General features: G+C 37.3%; 1 protein-coding gene across 2 annotated transcripts in view; it reads left to right on the forward strand.

Moving 5' to 3' along the window:
* Positions 1-20617, forward strand: part of upf1 (UPF1 RNA helicase and ATPase) — a 66793-nt gene that overhangs the window by 18781 nt on the left and 27395 nt on the right. The window contains exons 7-12 of one of the 2 annotated variants that reach the window (XM_005163640.6): positions 2778-2862; positions 5846-5944; positions 8734-8842; positions 10602-10761; positions 12334-12452; positions 17383-17547. In XM_005163640.6, coding sequence (XP_005163697.1) covers positions 2778-2862; positions 5846-5944; positions 8734-8842; positions 10602-10761; positions 12334-12452; positions 17383-17547 — 737 coding nt within the window. 2 annotated transcript variants of the gene reach the window in all.

Genomic DNA, 20617 nt, shown 5'->3' on the forward strand with positions numbered 1-20617 from the left:
AAAAAAAAAAAATATATATATATATATATATATATACAGCTTATACAGAAGCAAAAGTGATCACTTTGCGCTAAATGTATTATTGCAAATAATGGCTTGGATTTTTATTTGTAGAATGTGAACTTTACACTTGTTATGCGAAGAGGACTGTATTTTTTCTTTATTTAAAAAAAAGTAAAAGTATACATAAAAAGTATACAGTAAACATAAAGTTAGCATTTTTTTAAGAACTGGACAAAAAACTGAAATTAGACATGTATAATATATATATATATATATATATATATGTATATATATATATATGTATATATATATATATATATATATATGTATATATATATATATATATATATATATATATGTATATATATATATATATATATATATATATATATATGTATAGAAATTTTGCAGGACCATTTATTAATTTTAAGTATGGTTTTACCATATTTAATAAAAAATAATAGTATAATCCGATGTGTATGCCTATCACAATATCTTTTTTTTGTTGTACAATATATTGCATCAAAATATATTGCGATAAACAATATTATTAGCCCCTTTCACACAGTGATACTGGTAAATATTCTAAAAATATTTCCAGAACGACTTTACCGGTAGATTCAAAGAAGCGCTGTTCACACATGCATTACGGGATTTTCCCGGTAAAGAGCATTCATACATCTATTCCAAAATAGCTGTAAATTCTGACCTCATTAACCAGAAATGAGCTCTAAACGGCTGCGCTTGTATTTGTAAACATTTGACTACATCACAAACTCTGTAGATGGAGAAGTATTGTGAACAGCTTCGATGAATACATATAGAGGAACACTTGTGCATGTCTAAATGTTCATAATATGTGTGTGTGCTGGCGCTCACTGGCTGCTTTATGTACACACGTGTCAGAGCTTGAAGGTAAACAAACAGTGGCTTATCATAAGCATTTTATTGATATTTTTACACAGTTGGCATTAAGATGGAACATATAAACATTATCTGACTTACATCTAGCAGCTAAATGTGTCTGGAAAAATATTCACAGGCTTTTATTTTCATAAACCGTGCGGACGTGAATTCGTCTGAGTGTTCTGATTGGCTAAAGCAGACGTCTCAGGTCAGCACGTTCTAGACATGCACGCGCTCTTTCCGGCAATCTTTCTTCTGCGTTCACACAGCGCAGCATTCCGGCAAATTGCCAGTAATGTTACAACTTCTCTTTCCGGAAAATAGCCGAAACGAATTTACCAGTATTTTCAAAAAGGGCCTGTTCACACATACAGACTTTTCTGGAAAATTGGTAATTTTCCGCAAAGGTCTGTATGTGTGAAAGGGGCTATTGTCATTTTAAGACCATTTTATGCCACTTATTAATGACAGAATGACAATATAATATCATCACAATGCAAGTACACTCTTTCAAAGAATGCATAATATTTTATTGTTTAGAATATTTTATTCAATTATAGTCATTTTAACAATTTAATATTCAGGCATTGGAATCAGAACGTGAAACTGCATATCCTAAACAATTAATAATAAATGTTAACAAAAAAAGTGTAAGGTTAAAAAGTAACAGAGGCTACGATATCTGCTAACATATCTATTTTTAGTTGTCAGACACCCACATGAAAATATCCTATAAAGTGTTTACTATAAATCATTAGTGTTTTTTTTGTAACCATACTGACTAAAATGTTGCTAGAATTGGTTTATATGTATGAGCGTTATACTCTACTTGACAAAAGTCTTGTCGTCGATCCTAGTTGTAAGAGCAACAAATAGTAACTTGACTTCTGGTTGATCGTTTGGAAAAGTGGCAGAAGGTCGAATTTTTAAATTTTTTTTCTCCATGAATCATCTGTTGATCTGCATCCCAATCATCACAAATACTGCAGAAGACCTACTGGAACCTGAAGATGCTCCTAGAAATCAGTCAAGTTTGCTGAAGGAATAATCATGGTTTGGGGTTACATTCAGTATGGAGAGATCTGCAGAGTGGATGATCAACATCAACAGCCTGAGGTGTCAAGACATTTGTGCTGCCCATTACATTACAAACCACAGGAGAGGGACAATTCTCCAGCAGGATAGCGCTCCTTCTCATACTTCAGCCTCCGCATCAAAGCTCCTGAAAGCAAAGAAGGTCAAGATGCTCCAGGATTGGCCAGCCCAGTCACCAGACATGAACATTATTGAGCATGTTCGGGGTAAGATGGAGGAGGAGGCGTTGAAGATGAACACAAAGAGTCTTGATGAACTCTGGGAGTCCTGCAGGAACGCTTTCTCTGCCATTCCAGATGACTTTATTAATCAGTGATTTGAGTCATGTCAGAGATGTATGGATGCAGTCCTCCAAGCTCATGATGGAGTCAGACACAATATTCATTCTGTCTCCACTGCTCCACTGGTCAAATAAGTGTAATCTAGAGGCCTCTGCCTTTGATATAAGCCACTTCTGATGCAAAATGATCAACTAGAAGTCAAGTTATTATTTGTTGCTTCTAAAACTTGGGTAGGCGACAGGACTTTTGTCAGGTAGTGTATATTGCATCATTAAAACTGATTGAGGTCATGTCAAAGTGTTGTGCGATGAGTCGATTGTGACAGGCCTACAGATGTGTTTCCTATCTCTCTTGATGCGCGAGTTTCTTGCTTATTAGTTAAAAAGATTTTCTAAAAATGTCTGAATGATTCTTCCATGTACAAAATCTGATTTAATTACATGTTCATGCTTCTGTTTTCTCTTTGTTCATCTTCCTGTATTTTCACTCCAGACTCAAGACAATATAACAGTGAGGTGGGATTTGGGACTGAATAAAAAGCGGATAGCTTATTTCACTCTGCCCAAGACGGATTCAGGTGGTAATATTTACTTTCAACATCTTCTGTGTCTACCAGTGGTTCATATCCATCCCATCCCTAACACCGAGTCCCATGCATCCCTCATCGATGTGTGCACGGACCTGTCTGCCCGAGTGTGTGTATGTGTGCGCGTGTGTGCTTTAGGGATGTCAAACTTGTTAGTTTCTTCAATGCATTGTGCTGAAGATTCAGTATGGATTCAGTTCAGTAATAAAAGCTGAACATTAGGCTTTAGTGAAATATGACCAGTCCAAAACATACTGGTCCCATTTATCATATATGCACTATAAACATAGGCGTGTAAGTAGCCATTCATCAGCGCGCAAAAAAGCAAGCAGGGAAAATGTTGGTAGTCCACATTTATTATGCGCTTTTATAATTTACTTGCATTTGTTCAAATCACTCCAGTTGTCTTTGAGTTTTGGATGATACGTTTAATAGCTGATGTATACTTTAGCCTGGTGCCTCTGACTGTGTGCACACCTCATAAAATGGACGAGACTTTTACACTTGACGCGTTCGCCATTAGCTATGCTTCCATTCAAAAATGCGAATTAACTTTATGCGCAAAACTGGTTTCTTGCATAATAGTCGTACGAATAAAACAGTGTTTCCATCCAACCAGTCAAAGCGAACAAAATCGTCTCTTCCTGATTTTTAATTAAAAATGTTAATACTTTGAACAATTTTGCCATGGCATCTCTTTTTGGCTTTAACAAACTTATCCTTCGAGTGTTTCTTAACTTTTTTACAAAAACGTACTTTTTCACGGCTGTTGCGATTTCTAGCCAAGAATTTTTGGTCATCTGGTTCTCCGTAAGATGTCTGTTCATGCACTCCGCCAGCAGAAATCATATCTAGCGTACCCAAATGGCCCATTTCCACTGAGTGGTACAGTACGGTACAGTTTGAGTCGGAACCGGTCATCTTTATCAGGCTTGCGTTTCCACTGCCAAAAGGGTACCAATAGTCAAAGTCGTTCTCGCTCGAGGAAATGTCAAAGTATGTGTACAGGTTGTTCACATATCATATAAGAAGCACTTCTCACAAAGCAGATGCTTTATACACATAAATACTGGGGTATAAATGTTCATTACTAACTTTTCTATGAACATTATTTGATTATAACTGCAGATCAATGACTGTGCGAAATAACCTACTGTAATGTGTGCACTTGTATAAAATAAATAAATAAATGCAATATATATGAACACATACAGCCCCTTACAGTCTTCGATATGTTACCAATTACAGAAAAACTACACACAGCAGACATGTAGTCCTTATTTAGGTTAAAAAAACAACACAAAATATAGCCCACAGCCAGAGCAAACGTCTCATCAGTATTTTTAATCTTCAGCAGCACATGTAAGCACTGCTAGAAAGCAGTTCTGTTAATCCAAGTTCATAATAGTCTAAAAGGTGATGATAATAGTTAAACATTTTGAACAGTTTGTTCATCTTTTAGGTTGCTGAAAGAATCATTTGCTCCTTTGTTTTGTCGGGATTCTCCCTTGCTTTTTCACACTTTACTCTCGTGTTTGTCCGTTTCTCAAAGGATCGGATGTCAGAAGCACTTCAGTAATCATAGAAACGTTATTATCATCAGCTCAAGAAGTTCTTTATTAAATATACATGCACATGCAAGCGATTGTGAGCTCTCTGAAGTAAGTGAAACCGCTCGCGCTTTAGACAGCCTTGTAAACAACTACAGGGCACAGGGTAGATTCTGCTCTCCTTGGCTTTGTGGATGTTCTAAAGACAAAGACGAGGTTTGTTTGAGCTCGGGTCAACCATGGCTTGTTATTGTATGTATATATTATTATGGTGTAATGTCTCGGCTGTGTGTTTACAAATGGCGCTTCCTTTGTTTTCATTCTTCTGCTTGTGAACATGCTGGTGACGGATCTCTGTAAGCCAATAGCGTTCATCTATGCATCTGGCTCTGCCTTTTGGTACTCTTCCCAAAGGATACCCAAAAAGTGGTAAAGCACGGTTCGCTTTTTGGTACCTTTTGACAATGGGAACATCCCTAAAAGCGTACCGAACCGTACCGCACCCAGTGGAAATGGGCCAAAAGCGAATCACTGCAAACACTGCAATGACGTCACAGTCGCCGTGCGCACTCAAGCAAACAAGCAAATGCATCGTGTATAAATCAGCCCTAAGAAATGGGGTTTCTTTGAGCAGGTAAAATTTAAGGTACCTGAATGCTTTTATTAAAAGAAAAAATGTATTCCCACGAAGTAAAATAATATCTTTTAGAGGGAGTCTATCATGTTGCACCATGATATCGCATTTATCTAATCAGTAACATGGTAATCTTAACTAAACATTGAGGCAAGTGTAGCTTCACACCCCATAGTGTGTGTGTGAGAGAGAGTGCATGTGTGTTTGTGGTGCAGTACTGTGTATGTGATGGATATATAGCTCTATTATCATTAATAGAACATTACCCACCAAGCAATTGTGCGATTTAATAGACGTCTAGCATGGATATCTTGGCAAAAACGATGCTAAATTTTAGCTGTCTATGAAAATCTAATAGACGTTTAAGAATAGCCCAACATTAGACTAATCATCAAATAGACCAGTGATTCTCAACCATGGTTCTGGAGGTCTACCAACACTGCATGTTTTGAATGTCTCCTTTGTCACACCCATTACAGGAATTTCCATTTCAGCTAATGAGCTGATGATCTGAATCAGGTGTGTTTGATAAATGCGCAGAGCTGCTGGTCCTCCAGGAACATGGTTGAGAAACACTGACATAGACTTTACATTTGTAGTTATTTATTCCTGTTTATTTAATGCCTAGTCTAGTTTTGGGCTGTTCTTATACCGTTATTTATTTCGCTGACAGCTAAGATTTAGCCTGGACGTCTATTAGACTTATTTTAAAGACAAAACTGCTTGCTGGGAAGTCTGTAAGATGTGATTAATCTGATTGTGTTTTCTCTGTGTGGGTGATGTCTATCAGACATGCGGCTGATGCAAGGAGACGAGATCTGTCTGCGCTATAAAGGAGACATGGCTCCGCTCTGGAAAGGCATCGGACATGTCATCAAAGTCCCGGACAGTATCCTTTCAGGCTGTTATTACGCAATGACAACTATTATTTTCTCCTGATGATGTGCTTAGGCATGCATTTCTCATGCTTCAATGATTTGATGAGCAACCGCCCAGAACACCCTGCATTGCAGGCGCTCAGTAAATTCTAGCAACTGGATGGCAAAACTCTCACAACACTCTGTCATTATGATTTACAAGCACCCTCTATTACAGAAGAGGGTCAGAATGTCCTGACTGCACTTTTTAAGGGATAGTTCAGCCATTAGTTTTAACTTTTTAAAAATTTGTAATAAATATAAAAAGTTTCCTTCCATCTATATGCGGATGACATTCAGATGTATTTTCCTCTAAACAAAAAGATATTAATGGCTTACAGCCACTCCTGGCTTGCTTAGAGGAGCATTTGGGCACAAAGAAAATCCTCTGTTAGATGTCAATGTGGGATCCTTGGCCCCGCATATTACCCAGTGTGTAAGAAATCTAGGTGTTATGTTTGATGAAAACGTAAAATTTGACAAGCAGATCAGTACTGTCGTTAAATCCTGCTTTCGCAACCTCAGACAACTGGTTAAAGTCAAGCCATTTTTATCCCAGAAAAATGTTCAAACGGTGATTCATGCCTTCATAACAACACGTCTAGATTACTGTAACGCTCTTTATTTTGGTATTTCTCAGTCTTCTCTTTCTCGTCTGCGGCTGGTTCAAAATGCAGCAGCTAGACTACTCTCTGGCACCTGCAAGTATGAGTCGGTAACTCCAATTTTAGCTGCACTTCACTGGCTACCCATGAAATACAGAATTGATTTAAAAATTGTAATATTTGTCTACAAAGCCGTCAATAGTCTTGCTCCTCAGTAGCTTACTGACTTGCTTTATCCATATACCCCCTCTCGATTAGGGCTGGGCGATTTAGCAAAAAAAAAAATCTAGGTTTTTTATAAAGTTTGACCGATTCACGATTTCGATTTTTTTTTTTTTTTATTTTTTTTTTTTTATTGTGTTACTAGTCTTCTCAAAACATTACAACAACATGACTGAAGTAACATTCTCTTTAAAAGTAACTTTGTATTTTTAATGGCCATGTCATGCAAAAATCGGTCAAGGTGTAAATAAATGTAAAACAAATTCACGAGTTAAATAGCGTTGCTGAGGTTTTGAATAAGAAATATTTGTGTAAATATTGCAGTTGCAGGAATACAGAGGTATTTTTTGCAAGTTTTGCTGAGTCTAGGAAAGATTGGCTGTCAGATCCGCTTTGGTTTTGTCTTCTGATTGAATGTCAGGTTGTAAAGCTGCTGCCTTTTTCTTAAAAAGATACAGTGGAAGAAAAGGACTGAACATGGAAACTGTAAAGCCTAACTTAACCCAATGTGTGAAGTTGTGGACTTATAGCAGGAGCAAATAGCAGATGTGTGTCTAATATAAAATAATATATTTAATCTATTTTTCTTTTTTCGACCCTTTTAAATATCGATCATTTGATGCGCTTTGCTCCACTCTCTGTATTATGCTGGCTGATCTGTCTGGTTTTCAACTAGGTCTGCTAAATGACGTCATGGGGGCGGATACTTTCATTTTCACTGCTACAGTCCCTCACCTCTACTCGTGTTCAAACCAAAAGATCGGCGCGGTTTTTCTCATGGAAGGCTTTTACGTCCTTCATACATGTTGAGATCGAGTTTATCGACTTGATGAGGGAATATGTCTTGACAATCCGCACATACTTGCAACAAGTAAAATCCTACATGACTTCACGCTTTAACAGGCAGTCAAGCAGGTTGCACACCAGAAGCGCCGCGACACAGCGCACACATGACAGTTTAAACTATTACACACCAAACGCGCACATTCGCATGATATTTAACATGAAACTAATCAGATGGCGCTCTGTGGCGCGGCTGAAAAATGAACTGCTTCGTGAATCGTGGCTGGGCGGCGCCGGTGTGTGTATAGAAACCTGTTTAGAATTCTAAAATCCATGGTGCTGCGTGGCGCGTCGCCGAGAGGCGCTTTTAGTGTGCTTCCTGCTTCATACAGAGAGTGAACTAAAGCGCATTGGTGCCATTATAATGTATTAAATATATATATATATATACATTTTAAAATATGTTTTTATATTAATCGAGCGATTTCTCAATTTGATTCCAAATGAAATCGTCTTAAAACGTAAATTCGAATTAATCTAAAAAATCGAATTAATCGCCTATCCCTACTCTCAATCATTAAGATCTTACAATCTCAACTTACTTACCGTGCCCAGAACACGCCTTTAAAAAGGTGATCGAACGTTTACTAATGCTGGTCTTAAACTGGAACAGTCTACCGATTCACATTAGACTTTCCCCCTCCATCTCTGTGTTTAAGTCTGTCTATTTTCTCTCGCTTTTAATACTCCTTGATCTCTGTTTTATTGCTCTTATCTGTTAAATGTTTCTTTTATATTCTGCTTCTCTGTTTTTAGCACTCTTATGTACAGCACTTTGGTCAACCTTTGTTGTTTTTAAATGTGCTCTATAAATAAATATTGTATTGTATTGTATTGTAAAACTTAAGTTGAATTTGTGGTTCTTAAAAATTCCAGTTTTTTTATATGTTAGTATCAGGATGGTTAGTTTTTAGGATACCTATACGCTAGTGCGCACCAAAACAGTGACAAAATCTATGTTTTATATAAGATGGAGAGTACATGAAAAAAGATTTAACTTAAAGAAATAGTTCATTGAAAAATGAAAGTGTACAAGTGTCTTATATGATGCGGTTTTACTCGGTTGATTCTTTAACTAGGATTTTTCTCAGATTATGGAGATGAAATTGCCATCGAGCTGCGCAGCAGTGCTGGTGCACCTGTGGAGGTGCCACATAACTTCCAGGTGGACTTTGTGTGGAAGTCGACATCTTTTGATCGGTTAGTCTTACTATCACTTTAAGGGCCCTATCATACACCCGGGGCGATGTGGCACAAGGCGTGACGCAATTGTTGTTTGCTAGTTTCAGCTTGCCGCAAGAGTTGTTTTTATGTTTTGCAGCATGCTGGTCATATGTGCGCCCATAGGCGTTTTGGTTTAAAAAAGGAGGTGTGTTGAGGCGCATTGCTGTAGCGTTGCTATTTTGAGGAACTATAATAGATTGCTCAATAGACCAGATCAAAGCAGGTCTCTAGTCCAGCGCAAAACGCGTTAGTTGTTATTATTATTATCAGCAGTGTTATTTATCATCTGCATATTTATATTTGTTTTATTAAAAACAAGTTTAGATTTGTCCACCTTTCATGTTTTAGACCATACGGGGCACAGCATTTGTTTATTCGTTTGCTGGAAATTAGAACTGAATTTTGGAATAGTTTTGAAACAAATCTTTGCGCTTAACAAACAAAATTATGTATAGGTTAATAAATGGTCTGTGCGCACAAGTTTCCCTATCCACGAGAGTGAAAGTGAAAGTTAATAATGAGGAGACTCATCTTTCATTCTCGCCTGCAGATGTTTTCTTACTAGTTAAGTGTTTAGTTTTTCCACTTACAAAGTCTGTCGTGTAAATAGCAAATGCGCTATGGCGCGTCGCAACTGGCTCTTAAAGGGAATAGGAGATAAGACTCTGATTGGTTTATTCTCAAAACACACCTATAACTCATTAAGAAAATAATCTCAAAGCTTTTAGAGTATGCGCCATGGCGCAAAGTAGATTTTTCCATCCTTAAAATAGCAAAAGTGGATTCTGACACGCCCTGAATGCGTTTGCGCCCTGCGCTTTACACTTAGTGCATAGATCGTCAAAATAGAGCCTGTAGACTTTTACTAGATAAATAAACGTTCCATAGCATTTGTACATAACAGTTGCTGATTACTCCTCTTACAATTATGCTTACTCATTTAGATGTTGCTTTTATCCAAAGAAGCACGAGGATCAATTACTCATAAATCCGAACCCTAATGGGAAAAGGATAGATAATAAATAATGTAGTGATTTTGTCCACTACAGCGCATTTTTGTGTCATCGCTAAAATACTATTATTGTTTTTATTAGTTTGGAAAGTTTTTAGTTTTATTTTTCTATTTGTATTTTAATTTTATTGTTTGTTTTTGTCATATTTTACGTTTTAACATGTATTTTAAAATGTATTTTATTTACCTTAGTACACCATTAAAAACTAAGAATAAATAAGTTTATATATATATATATATATATATATATATATATATATATATATATATATATATATATATATATATATATATATATTTAGTATGCATTAACTCCTTTAAATTAGTTATCAGATTTTATAATTTGTTTTACAGGTTTAGCTAACTATAATAACCATGCAATTACAGTAAGACCAAAAGCTTTTTACAGTCAAACGTTTTAGAAAACCATTGGCAAAATGCATAATTACAACTTTTGCTCTGTTAAACACAAAGCTGTCATACAACTTTACATTAGTTATTCCTAATACAATAAGGCAGAAAAGGAAGAAAAACAATTACTATAAATCAGACAAATGCAAATAGAAAAACAATCAAGGTCACGGTTTATACCTGGAGATGTAGTCACTGTAATCATCATTGTTTGTCATTGCATAGAAAAAAAACTGTGTGTGTTAATTTTCTGATGAGCTCTCACTTCAAGTAGCCTCATGATCTCAGCTTTATGTTTGTGGTGTAATGTAGAATGCAGAGCGCCCTGAAGACGTTTGCTGTGGATGAGACCTCTGTGTCAGGCTACATCTACCACAAGCTGCTGGGTCACGAGGTGGAGGACGTGATCATCAAATGCCAGCTACCTAAACGCTTCACTGCGCAGGGCCTGCCAGACCTCAACCACTCGCAGGTACAGAAATGTACAAACTCGCATCTTTCTCATAACTTTCTTGGGGCTCGAGTGTTGGCATGGGCCCGTATAAGACTCTGATGGTATGATAACCTTGGATAAAAAGGTCACAATATTGTGAATACATCTCTAAAATATGTTCTTTTTAAATGTTTTACTTTTAAAACAAAAAAATAAATCTTTTACTTTTACTGCTACTTTTTGTCCTCATTAAACACATTATTTTTAATTTTAAGCAACATTTATACTATTTTGGTGCAGTAAACATGTCAGGCTAAATAATTGAAATAAAGCTTTGACTTCTGCTGTCTTCATTAGTTTCAAAAACACAGATTTCTTAAAGATAATAATAATTCCTTACATTTATAAAGCGCTTTTCTGGGCACTCAGTGCTTTACACAATGGTGGGGAATCTCCTCATCCACCACCAGTATGCAGCATCCACCTGGATAACGCGACGGAAGCCATTTTGCGCCAGACCGCACACCACACACCAGCCGATTGGTGGAGATGAGACAGAGTGATGAAGCCAATAATGATATGGGGATGGTTAGGAGGCCATGATGGACAGAGATGGGCAGATTTGGCCAGGATGCCGGGGATGTTTTTCGAAGGACATCCTGGGATTTTTAACGACCACAGAAAGTCGGTTTAATGCTCATCCGAAAGACAGCGCTCACTAAGCACCAAAATGTTTGACACACACACGTAGCCTGTACTGTGCCACTGACACACTGATTTAATATCTGTGACAAAGTGAAAATATAGGCGAGTGTCATTTCGAAATGACAGAAAAACACAAACCGTGGTGAATACAACACACGAAATAAAACGCAAACGGCTCGCGATTAGAATAAACAGCAAATCAACCAGCAGAGTATCAATAACAGACTTTTATTGGTCATTTTTGAAAATTGCACGACTTTCATACCTGTTAAGTTTCATGCCAGTACTCTGGTTTGCTCTCTCACTCTCTCTCTCTATCTCTGTGTTGAAGAGCCGCTGAGCTAACAGCTGACAGGCCGGGAACACACACTGTATTTCTGACGGCAGACACGTGTACTAGGAGAACGTTTTTCTCGTATTTCTGACGCGCTTGAACCACATTTGACAGATTATAACGGCTTTAACAGACACATTTATAAGTTGTGTGTCACAAAAACACTCTGTTATCCATTAAAAACGTCATTGAAACCCATTTTCGGAGCGCAAATTACCAGTTGTACACGCTGTAAACGGAAGTTTTTAGCATTCTACCGGAAGATGCTGGTCGCTATGGCGCCTTCCATGCAGCAGCCATGAAAAAGGTCAATAGCAGGCTTGGATGTTGGTTCATAACATTTTTTTATCAGTTTTTTAGATAAATAATCATGGACTGACCAGCAGCTTTTAGTGTAAAGGGTCCTATTCGGCTGGAGATACTCTTGCCATAAATAAATCAAATTAAATAGTTGTAAAAATAAAGCACATATATCGTAGAAATGGTATAACAGAATATTTACTTTTCGACTTGGTAAACATTGAAACCGATTACTGTCCCATGCCTACTCAAGTGTCTTTGGCACATTCTAGGTTTATGCCGTGAAGACGGTACTCCAGCGGCCCCTCAGTCTGATCCAGGGGCCTCCAGGAACTGGAAAGACGGTCACTTCTGCCACCATCGTCTATCATCTAGCGAGACAGGGCAATGGGTAAGACACTGCAGTGCTAAACATGAACATCTTGTTGAATTTTTTCAGCACATTACAACATTTCAGCTTGACATATGGTTATTTAGTGCTGGAAATTGGATGCTATATATTGTTATTAATATATGGTGCTAGGGCTGCACAATTTATCGCAGGGGTCACCAATCTTGGCCCTGGAGGGCCGGTGTCCCTGCAGGGTTTAGCTCCAACTTGCTTTAACACACCTGCCTGGGTTTTTCAAATAAACCTAGTTAGACCTTGATGAGCTTGATCAGTGTGTTTTAATTAGGGTTGGAGCTAAAATCTGCAACAAATCTGCAAAACTGAACAAGTTTGGTGACCCCTGATTTATCATTTCAGCATCGATATCGCAATATGTGCATTCGAAATAGTCAAGTCGTAGGATCTGCAATGTTGAGTTGGGATTATAGTTGATCATCAGTGAAGACTGTACAGTGTTATTTTACACCACGGTTGATTATTCAATTACTGTACCTGAATATCTGACTACTGTTTGACCGTTTAAGAAAACCATAAAGCACTGCTTATTTCACTTATATCTTTGCTTTGTCCTATTTATTTATCAATGCAATTTGTTTGTTTCACTCTGCTACAAAATAATTCCAATCAATCTTAATTAATGATAGAGCTCATCTGCTGAAATCGTATTCATATCGCAATATGTATCGCAGAAAAATAAAATGTCGCAATATCTGATATTTCCAATATCATGCAGCTCTATGCGATGCTTTTACAAATCGTCACCTTAGAATTATCAGGTTCTATCTGACATTTTTGTCAAAATTGACTAAAACATATTCTTATTAAATGACAACTTATTTACATTGTGTGATATTTTTTATAAGTTTTTTTACATTTTAAGAGTTTTTTTTTTTTTTTTTTTTTTTTTTACAAAAAAGGTGTATCTACAAAGTCGAACTCTAGCTCTTGGCTCTATAAGGATCTACAATATCACACAAAATCAGAGTCGGCTAAATAATGCTGCACAACACACAATTGAGATGTGTGTAAATGTGATGATTTAGAAGCATTTCTTGACATTGAGATTCATTCATTTATTCGTTTTCTTTTCGGCTTAGTCCCTTTATTAATCTGGGGTCACCACAGCGGAATGAACCACCAATTTATCCAGCAAATGTTTTACGCAGCGGATGTTCTTTCAGCTGCAACCCATCTCTGGGAAACACCCATACACAATAAATCACACTCATACACTATGGTCAATTTTAGCTTACCCAATTCACCTGTACCGCACGTATTTGGACTTGTATTTGGATCGAACACGGGGAGAACATGCAAACTCCACACAGAAATGCCAACTGACCCAGCGGAGGTTCGAACCAGTGACCTTCTTATTGTGAGGCGATTGTATATGTCACCGACAATGAGATAAAATGTTGAATTTAATATTGTTGAAAAAGAAACGAATATTAAAAAATGTATATATTAAATGTGAAATATTTTTATTTGTTTACATATAGTCAGTGAAACACTTTTCAGTGTTTATTAAACTCATTTGGTTATCGCCTGTTTCTTTTAAAGTCTTAATTTAATATTAAGCCTTAAAGGGAAAATACTTAATTTAATTCATGGGGCATATAATTCAATAAATATAATTCAATAATTCATATAAAGCATACAATTTAATAAATATTAAGATAATAATAAGACAAAATTACAGCTGCACTAGAAAAAATGTTTAGCTTAGTCTTACATGTTTAATTTTAACAAGAAAATATATTCATCCTAAAACGTGAAATAAATGTTATAAAAAGCAAAAATTAAATTTTCTCTCGCATCAACATATTGTTACAACACCAATTATATTTTTGATTGTATTTCTTGAAAAGTAATGCTTCAATGAATTATCTGGCAGATAGAAGCCCCTTTCACACATACAGACCTTTCCGGAAAATTACCGGCAATTTTCCGGAAAGGTTGTATGTGTGAACAGGTCCTTTTTGAAAATACCGGTAAATTCGTTCTGGCTATTTTCCGGAAAGAGAAGTTGTAACATTACCGGCAATTTGCCGGAATGCTGCGCTGTGTGAACGCAGAAGGAAGATTTCCGGAATAAGCGTGTGCACGTCTAGAACGTGCTGACGTAAGACGTCTGCTTTAGCCAATCACAACAGTCAGACGCATTTACGTCGGTTTATGAGAATAAAAGCCTTTGAATATTTTCCCAGACACATTCAGCTGCTAGAAGTTAGTCAGATCACGTTTATATGTTCTTCTTAATGTCAACTGTGTAAATGATCATCGATGAGATGCTTATGATAAGCCGTTGTTTGTTTACCTTCAAGCTTTGCGTGTGGCTGTGAAACAGCTTGTGAGCGCCTGCACACGCACATATTATGAACATCTCGAAATGCGAAAGTGATCCTGCGAAAGTTGTTCACAATATTGATCATCCACAGAGTTTGTAATTTAGTCAAATGTTTACAAATACAAGCGCAGCCGTTTAAAGCTCATTTGTGGTGAATGATGTCAGAATTTACCGGTATTTTGGAATGGATGTGTGAATGCTCTTTTCCGGAAAAATTCCGTAACGTCCTCGCCTGTGTGAACAGCGCTTTTTTGAATATACCGGTAAAGTCGTTCCGTAAATTTTCCGGATATTTACCGGTATCACTGTGTGAAAGGGGCTTATAGCCTACCTAAAACGCAGTATTAGGAAAAGTAATGGCATACACATAGTATACGTGTATTATTTTTTTTAAATTAAAAGTCATGTCATGTACGTCATTAGCCCCTTTCACACATACAGACCTTTCCGGAAAATTACCGGCAATTTTCCGGAAAGGTTGTATGTGTGAACAGGTCCTTTTTGAAAATACCGGTAAATTCGTTCTGGCTATTTTCCGGAAAGAGAAGTTGTAACATTACCGGCAATTTGCCGGAATGCTGCGCTGTGTGAACGCAGAAGGAAGATTTCCGGAATAAGCTCGTGCACGTCTAGAACGTGCTGACGTAAGACTTCTGCTTTAGCCAATCACAACAGTCAGACGCATTTACGTCCGCGCGGTTTGTGAGGATAAAAGCCTTTGAATATTTTTCCAGACACATTTAGCTGCTAGAAGTTAGTCAGATAACGTTTATATGTTCTTCTTAATGCCAACTGTGCAAATAATCATCGATAAGATGCTTATGATAAGCCGTTGTTTGTTTACCTTCAAGCTTTGCGTGTGCCCATGAAACAGCCTGTGAGCGTCAGCACACGCACATATTATGAACATCTCGACATGCGAAAGTGATCCTGTGAAAGTTGTTCACAATATTGATCATCAAAAGAGTTTGTAATTTAGTCAAATGTTTACAAATACAAGCGCAGCCGTTTAAAGCTCATTTGTGGTGAATGATGTCAGAATTTACCGGTATTTTGGAATGGATGTGTGAATGCTCTTTTCCGGAAAATTTCCGTAACATCCTCGCCTGTGTGAACAGCGCTTTTTTGAATATACCGGTAAAGTCGTTCCGGAAATTTTCCGGATATTTACCGGTATCACTGTGTGAAAGGGGCTAGAATCTTATAATACCAAGTGGAAAATGACTTTTCAGAATGAGAAGGTTCTATCTGCATTTACCGTGTTTTTTTTACTCCAAATTGCAAGTGTAAGAGAACTGTGACAGGGCTCAACAATAAGGACTGCCCCGTGGCCCGGGGCCAGTGTGAAAGACACTAGGGACAGTAGACAGGATTGTTACTGGCCCCTATCGGCCAGTAACGTTGAGCAGTTTTTTTTTTTTTTTTAACCTGGTAACAACCCGTACAGCGAAAAGATGGCAACATGGCGGCAAAATTAAACAATGAGGCTAAAAGAAAACGTCTTTTTCTAAAGTCTTAGAAGCAGACAACTACATGGGAACAAAATTAAGAAACTGAAAAAAAAAAAAAACAGTTGTCAGTTTGGCAAGCCATTTTTATAAAAAAAATTATTTAGAATTGCATTAAAATACCAGCACATTTTTCATACTGCTCTTTCATTTGCATAAAATCTTGAATTTTGCTCATTATACATTTATTAACATATTTAAAATGTTTAAATTCTAGATTCACAGGCATAATTTTGCCATTATTTAAAATATGTGGCTAAGAAATAGCTATTAACTTTTTAGTTTTTTTTTTTGGTGGGGCCAGTGAAAATTTTGGCAGGGCAAGTAAAAATCTCAACCAATGGCCCGATCGGACCCGTATAAAAAATCCTTAGCGTTGAACCCTGTGTGATAATTTACATTTAGAGAACTCTTAGGGTCTCTGTCATGTTAATGTATGAAAAAGAACTGCTACACACATATTGTTTGCTATATGGATTGTAAAAACTTTTGAAGCTCAATATCTCAAAATCTGTTAGAACGCAGATAGAACCTTATAATTCTAAGGTGACGAAATGTTAAATATTAGTACTATTAAGGATTTTCATTGACTATATTACTATATATTTATATACTATATATTGTATATTCACGATATTACTAAAAGTACAATCCAGAATGTCGTGTAATGAAAAAAAATCATGCATAAAAATTTTGTGGTAACAGTTGCTTTTTTCTCATGTTAACTGTGCATCTTTGTTGTGCAGCACATTTTAACAAAAAAAATAAATACAAGTAATTGTTTAATTTTACTTTATATCTTAATTTATTGATCCTTTTGAGTCAGAACAAAAATTCTGAGATGCACAATTTTATCACCAAAGTATATGTAATTAATAAAATTCATAATACTAATTAAATTAATTAGACATGCTTTATGATTAACATATGCTTCTTTTGTTTAAATGTCAACTAAACCTCACAATTTCTATACCATTAATAAACAATCCAGAAAAATGTAAAGAATAAAACATTTTATAGGTCCTATTGTATCTAATCTGTTTTTTTTCTCCTTTTGTGCTGTCTCCATGTGTAGTCCAGTGCTGGTTTGTGCGCCGAGTAACATCGCTGTGGACCAGCTAACAGAGAAGATCCATCAGACGGGACTGAAGGTGGTTCGTCTGTGTGCTAAGAGTCGTGAGGCCATCGATTCACCTGTGTCTTTCCTGGCTCTGCACAATCAGATCCGCAACATGGACAGGTACCACCATTTCTGTTCTTAACCCTGGTGTGCTGTAGGGGATGATTTCATCCACTCCGGGAGGATTTTGAGGCTTAATTTGGCCACAACTTTTTTCAGCAAATGAGCAGATTTTTGGTGACAACTCTTATTTTGACACATATTTTGGGAAATGCTTTGGAATTTTTCAAAAACTCAACAATAAGCTCTGGGCAAATTGACTTCCTTTTCGTTATGTTGGGCGCTGTTTTTGCCCCATTGACTTCCATTATAATGACATTTTTTAATTGCAAAGCCATGACGGCATATAATCATACATTCCTGATTGTTGCTGGTTTTCGGGCAGGGTTTCAACAACTGTAATTTTTGTCTTTGGAATCCATTCAGGCTGAAGAAACTAATATATATATATATATATATATATATATATATATATATATATATATATATATATATATATATATATTAAGGGTGTCACGATCCTCCAAATCCTTGATTCGATTACCTTTTCGAATTCTGAATGCATGATTCGATTTTCGATTATAAATAATTCATTAATTAATAACGAATTAATTATTAGTAGCCTACCGTTTAAACTACCTGACCTGGATGGTCTTTGTTTTACCCATAACCAAATCATACAGTAAATGAATAAAGGCAAGATACACACATAATTACCACCTGTCAATCACTTTTTCCACGGGACTCGTGAATAGGCAGTGATCTGTGTCGTTATAATGGCGTCAGTAAAAAAGGTGCACAACCAACAGGAGTCAGCCAACAGTATCTGAGGTGCTCGCTAAAATTACTAAGTACTTGTGTGAAAGTAAAAGATTGAAGCAGTCTACTGACCCGCTGACTGCCTGGACCCGCTGTCTCGAGCGCATGACAAGGTGTGTGCGTCTGTGTCTGTGTGTGAATGAGTGTGTGTGGTCACGTGATGTGCGATTTCAGCGGTATTGAGGAAGGAGGGCTGCTCAGAAATGCTACACACCAGTGTGGATGTGGATCGTTGTCGTTGTAAAATGCCATTTAAAAACAAAACGTTATTAGTGTAAACAGGGCCTGAGTGTGTATTTTTCGCGAGCGGATTTGCAACGGGTGCGGGGCGGAGGATCGCGATGCGTCCATCGTCTATCATCCCAACCGTAATACGTACATAGCAGAGCTTGCAAACTGTGTTTTTGTTTTGTCGACAACACGAACGTTGTCAACATAACTAACTGGAAATCTAAAATGCTTCCACACCGGCGACTTCATTGAAAGATGAGAGGGTTTAAGTTCTGTCGACGGGTCTCCTGCGTCTGCAGTTCAACAAGCCTGTTTTTTTCCCGCTTGCAGCTGACGTGACATGGGGGCGTGGCAGCATCGACGATTCTATTTTTTGATTCGATAATCGAAATTGAGCATAAATTTCGATCGATTTCGATTTGACATCCTTAATAAATATATATATATATATATATATATATATATATATATATATATATATATATATATATATATATATATATTAGATTTATATAATAGATTTATGCTTGTGAAACTTGTCTGGTCAGTGGCTGGACAGGTTCTTTCACATATCTTCCTCATTTACGTGCTTTTTGTCTTCACCTTAACTCTGCCCCCTCCTAAAACAACTCTGTCCAAATTACACCCATTAGACTCTTGTAGACTGTAAGAGACTCTGTTAGACTTGCAGACTCATGTGGATTTCTTGAAGATGCTGTTTGACTGCAGAACAACCAACACATCTCGATTAAAGATTTATGCTTGTAACGAGTCTCCTTGTCTAGGTTCTTTAATTTACTACATCACTTACTTTATGTTTAAGAAAATCAAAATAAGAAGCTCAGGTCTCCGAACACTGTAAGCATAGTAAATGTATTTCTGGACACACACTATAATCTGCTGTTTTACTTCATAGAATTTAAACACCTCTACTTTGGAAAAAATCAGGAAAGTGGGCGTGTCCAGCTCTGTTTAGGGGGGAGTGTTGGAGGAGGGAAAAATGCACGGTCCGTAAAAATTTGCTTAAAAATGGGAGTTCCGGTTTGGGCATGCCATGATTGTCACACAGGCGAAACAAACACACAGACGCAGAGGAGAAAGACAGTGACTGTGTTTGCATGGACATTAGTAATCGAATTGTTAGCAAAATTATTAAATGGTGGACTTTAACTGCAGTTTGGCTCTTTCATTCAGCAATTTCATTCATGCCCCTCGTGACAAATGAGATATTTGATTCGAGGAACTGCTGTAAGCAATATTATATATTTCTGCTTATTGGTTTGAACCAAGTTATACTCGTGAATGAATGCAACATTCAGAAATGTAAAAAGGCCCTCCCAGGTACAGATGTCCAGTCTACACGCTGGAATACACGCTAAGATCTCATGGCCAAGATCACGCAGCTTAGAAAATTAGTTTCTAACCGGAAGTACGAATTTGCTCGAAATAACTCAAAAACAACCAATTTTCACTTTTTAGTGAAATGCATGTGCCCTAATGCTGTGTTCACACTAGACGCAGAATAGCATGGATAAATTTCGTTATTCGCACGTAAATAGCCGTGTAAACATATTAGTTTACTCGCTTCATGTGCGCGTCAAACCTTGCTTCATTTGCGTGTCAAACCCGCTTCATTCGCGCGTCAAATCCGCTTCATTCGCGCGTCAAATCCGCTTCATTCGCGCGTCAAATCCGCTTCATTCGCGCGTCAAATCCGCTTCATTCGCGCGTCAAATCCGCTTCATTCGTGCGTCAAATCCGCTTCATTCGTGCGTCAAATCCGCTTCATTCGTGCGTCAAATCCGCTTCATTCGTGCGTCAAATCCGATTCTTTCGCGCGTCAAATCCGCTTCATTCGCGCGTCAAATCCGCTTCATTCGCGCGTCAAATCCGTTTCATTCGCGCGTCAAATCCGCTTCATTCACGCGTCAAATCCGCTTCATTCACGCGTAAAATCCGTTTCATTCGCGCGTCAAATCCGTTTCATTTGCGCGTCAAATCCGTTTCATTTGCGCGTCAAATCCGCTTCATTCGCGCGTCAAATCCGTTTCATTCGCCTGTCAAATCCGCTTCATTCGCG

This window comes from Danio rerio, chromosome 2 (assembly GCF_049306965.1).
Source record: "Danio rerio strain Tuebingen ecotype United States chromosome 2, GRCz12tu, whole genome shotgun sequence".
NCBI classification, from domain to species: domain Eukaryota; kingdom Metazoa; phylum Chordata; class Actinopteri; order Cypriniformes; family Danionidae; genus Danio; species Danio rerio.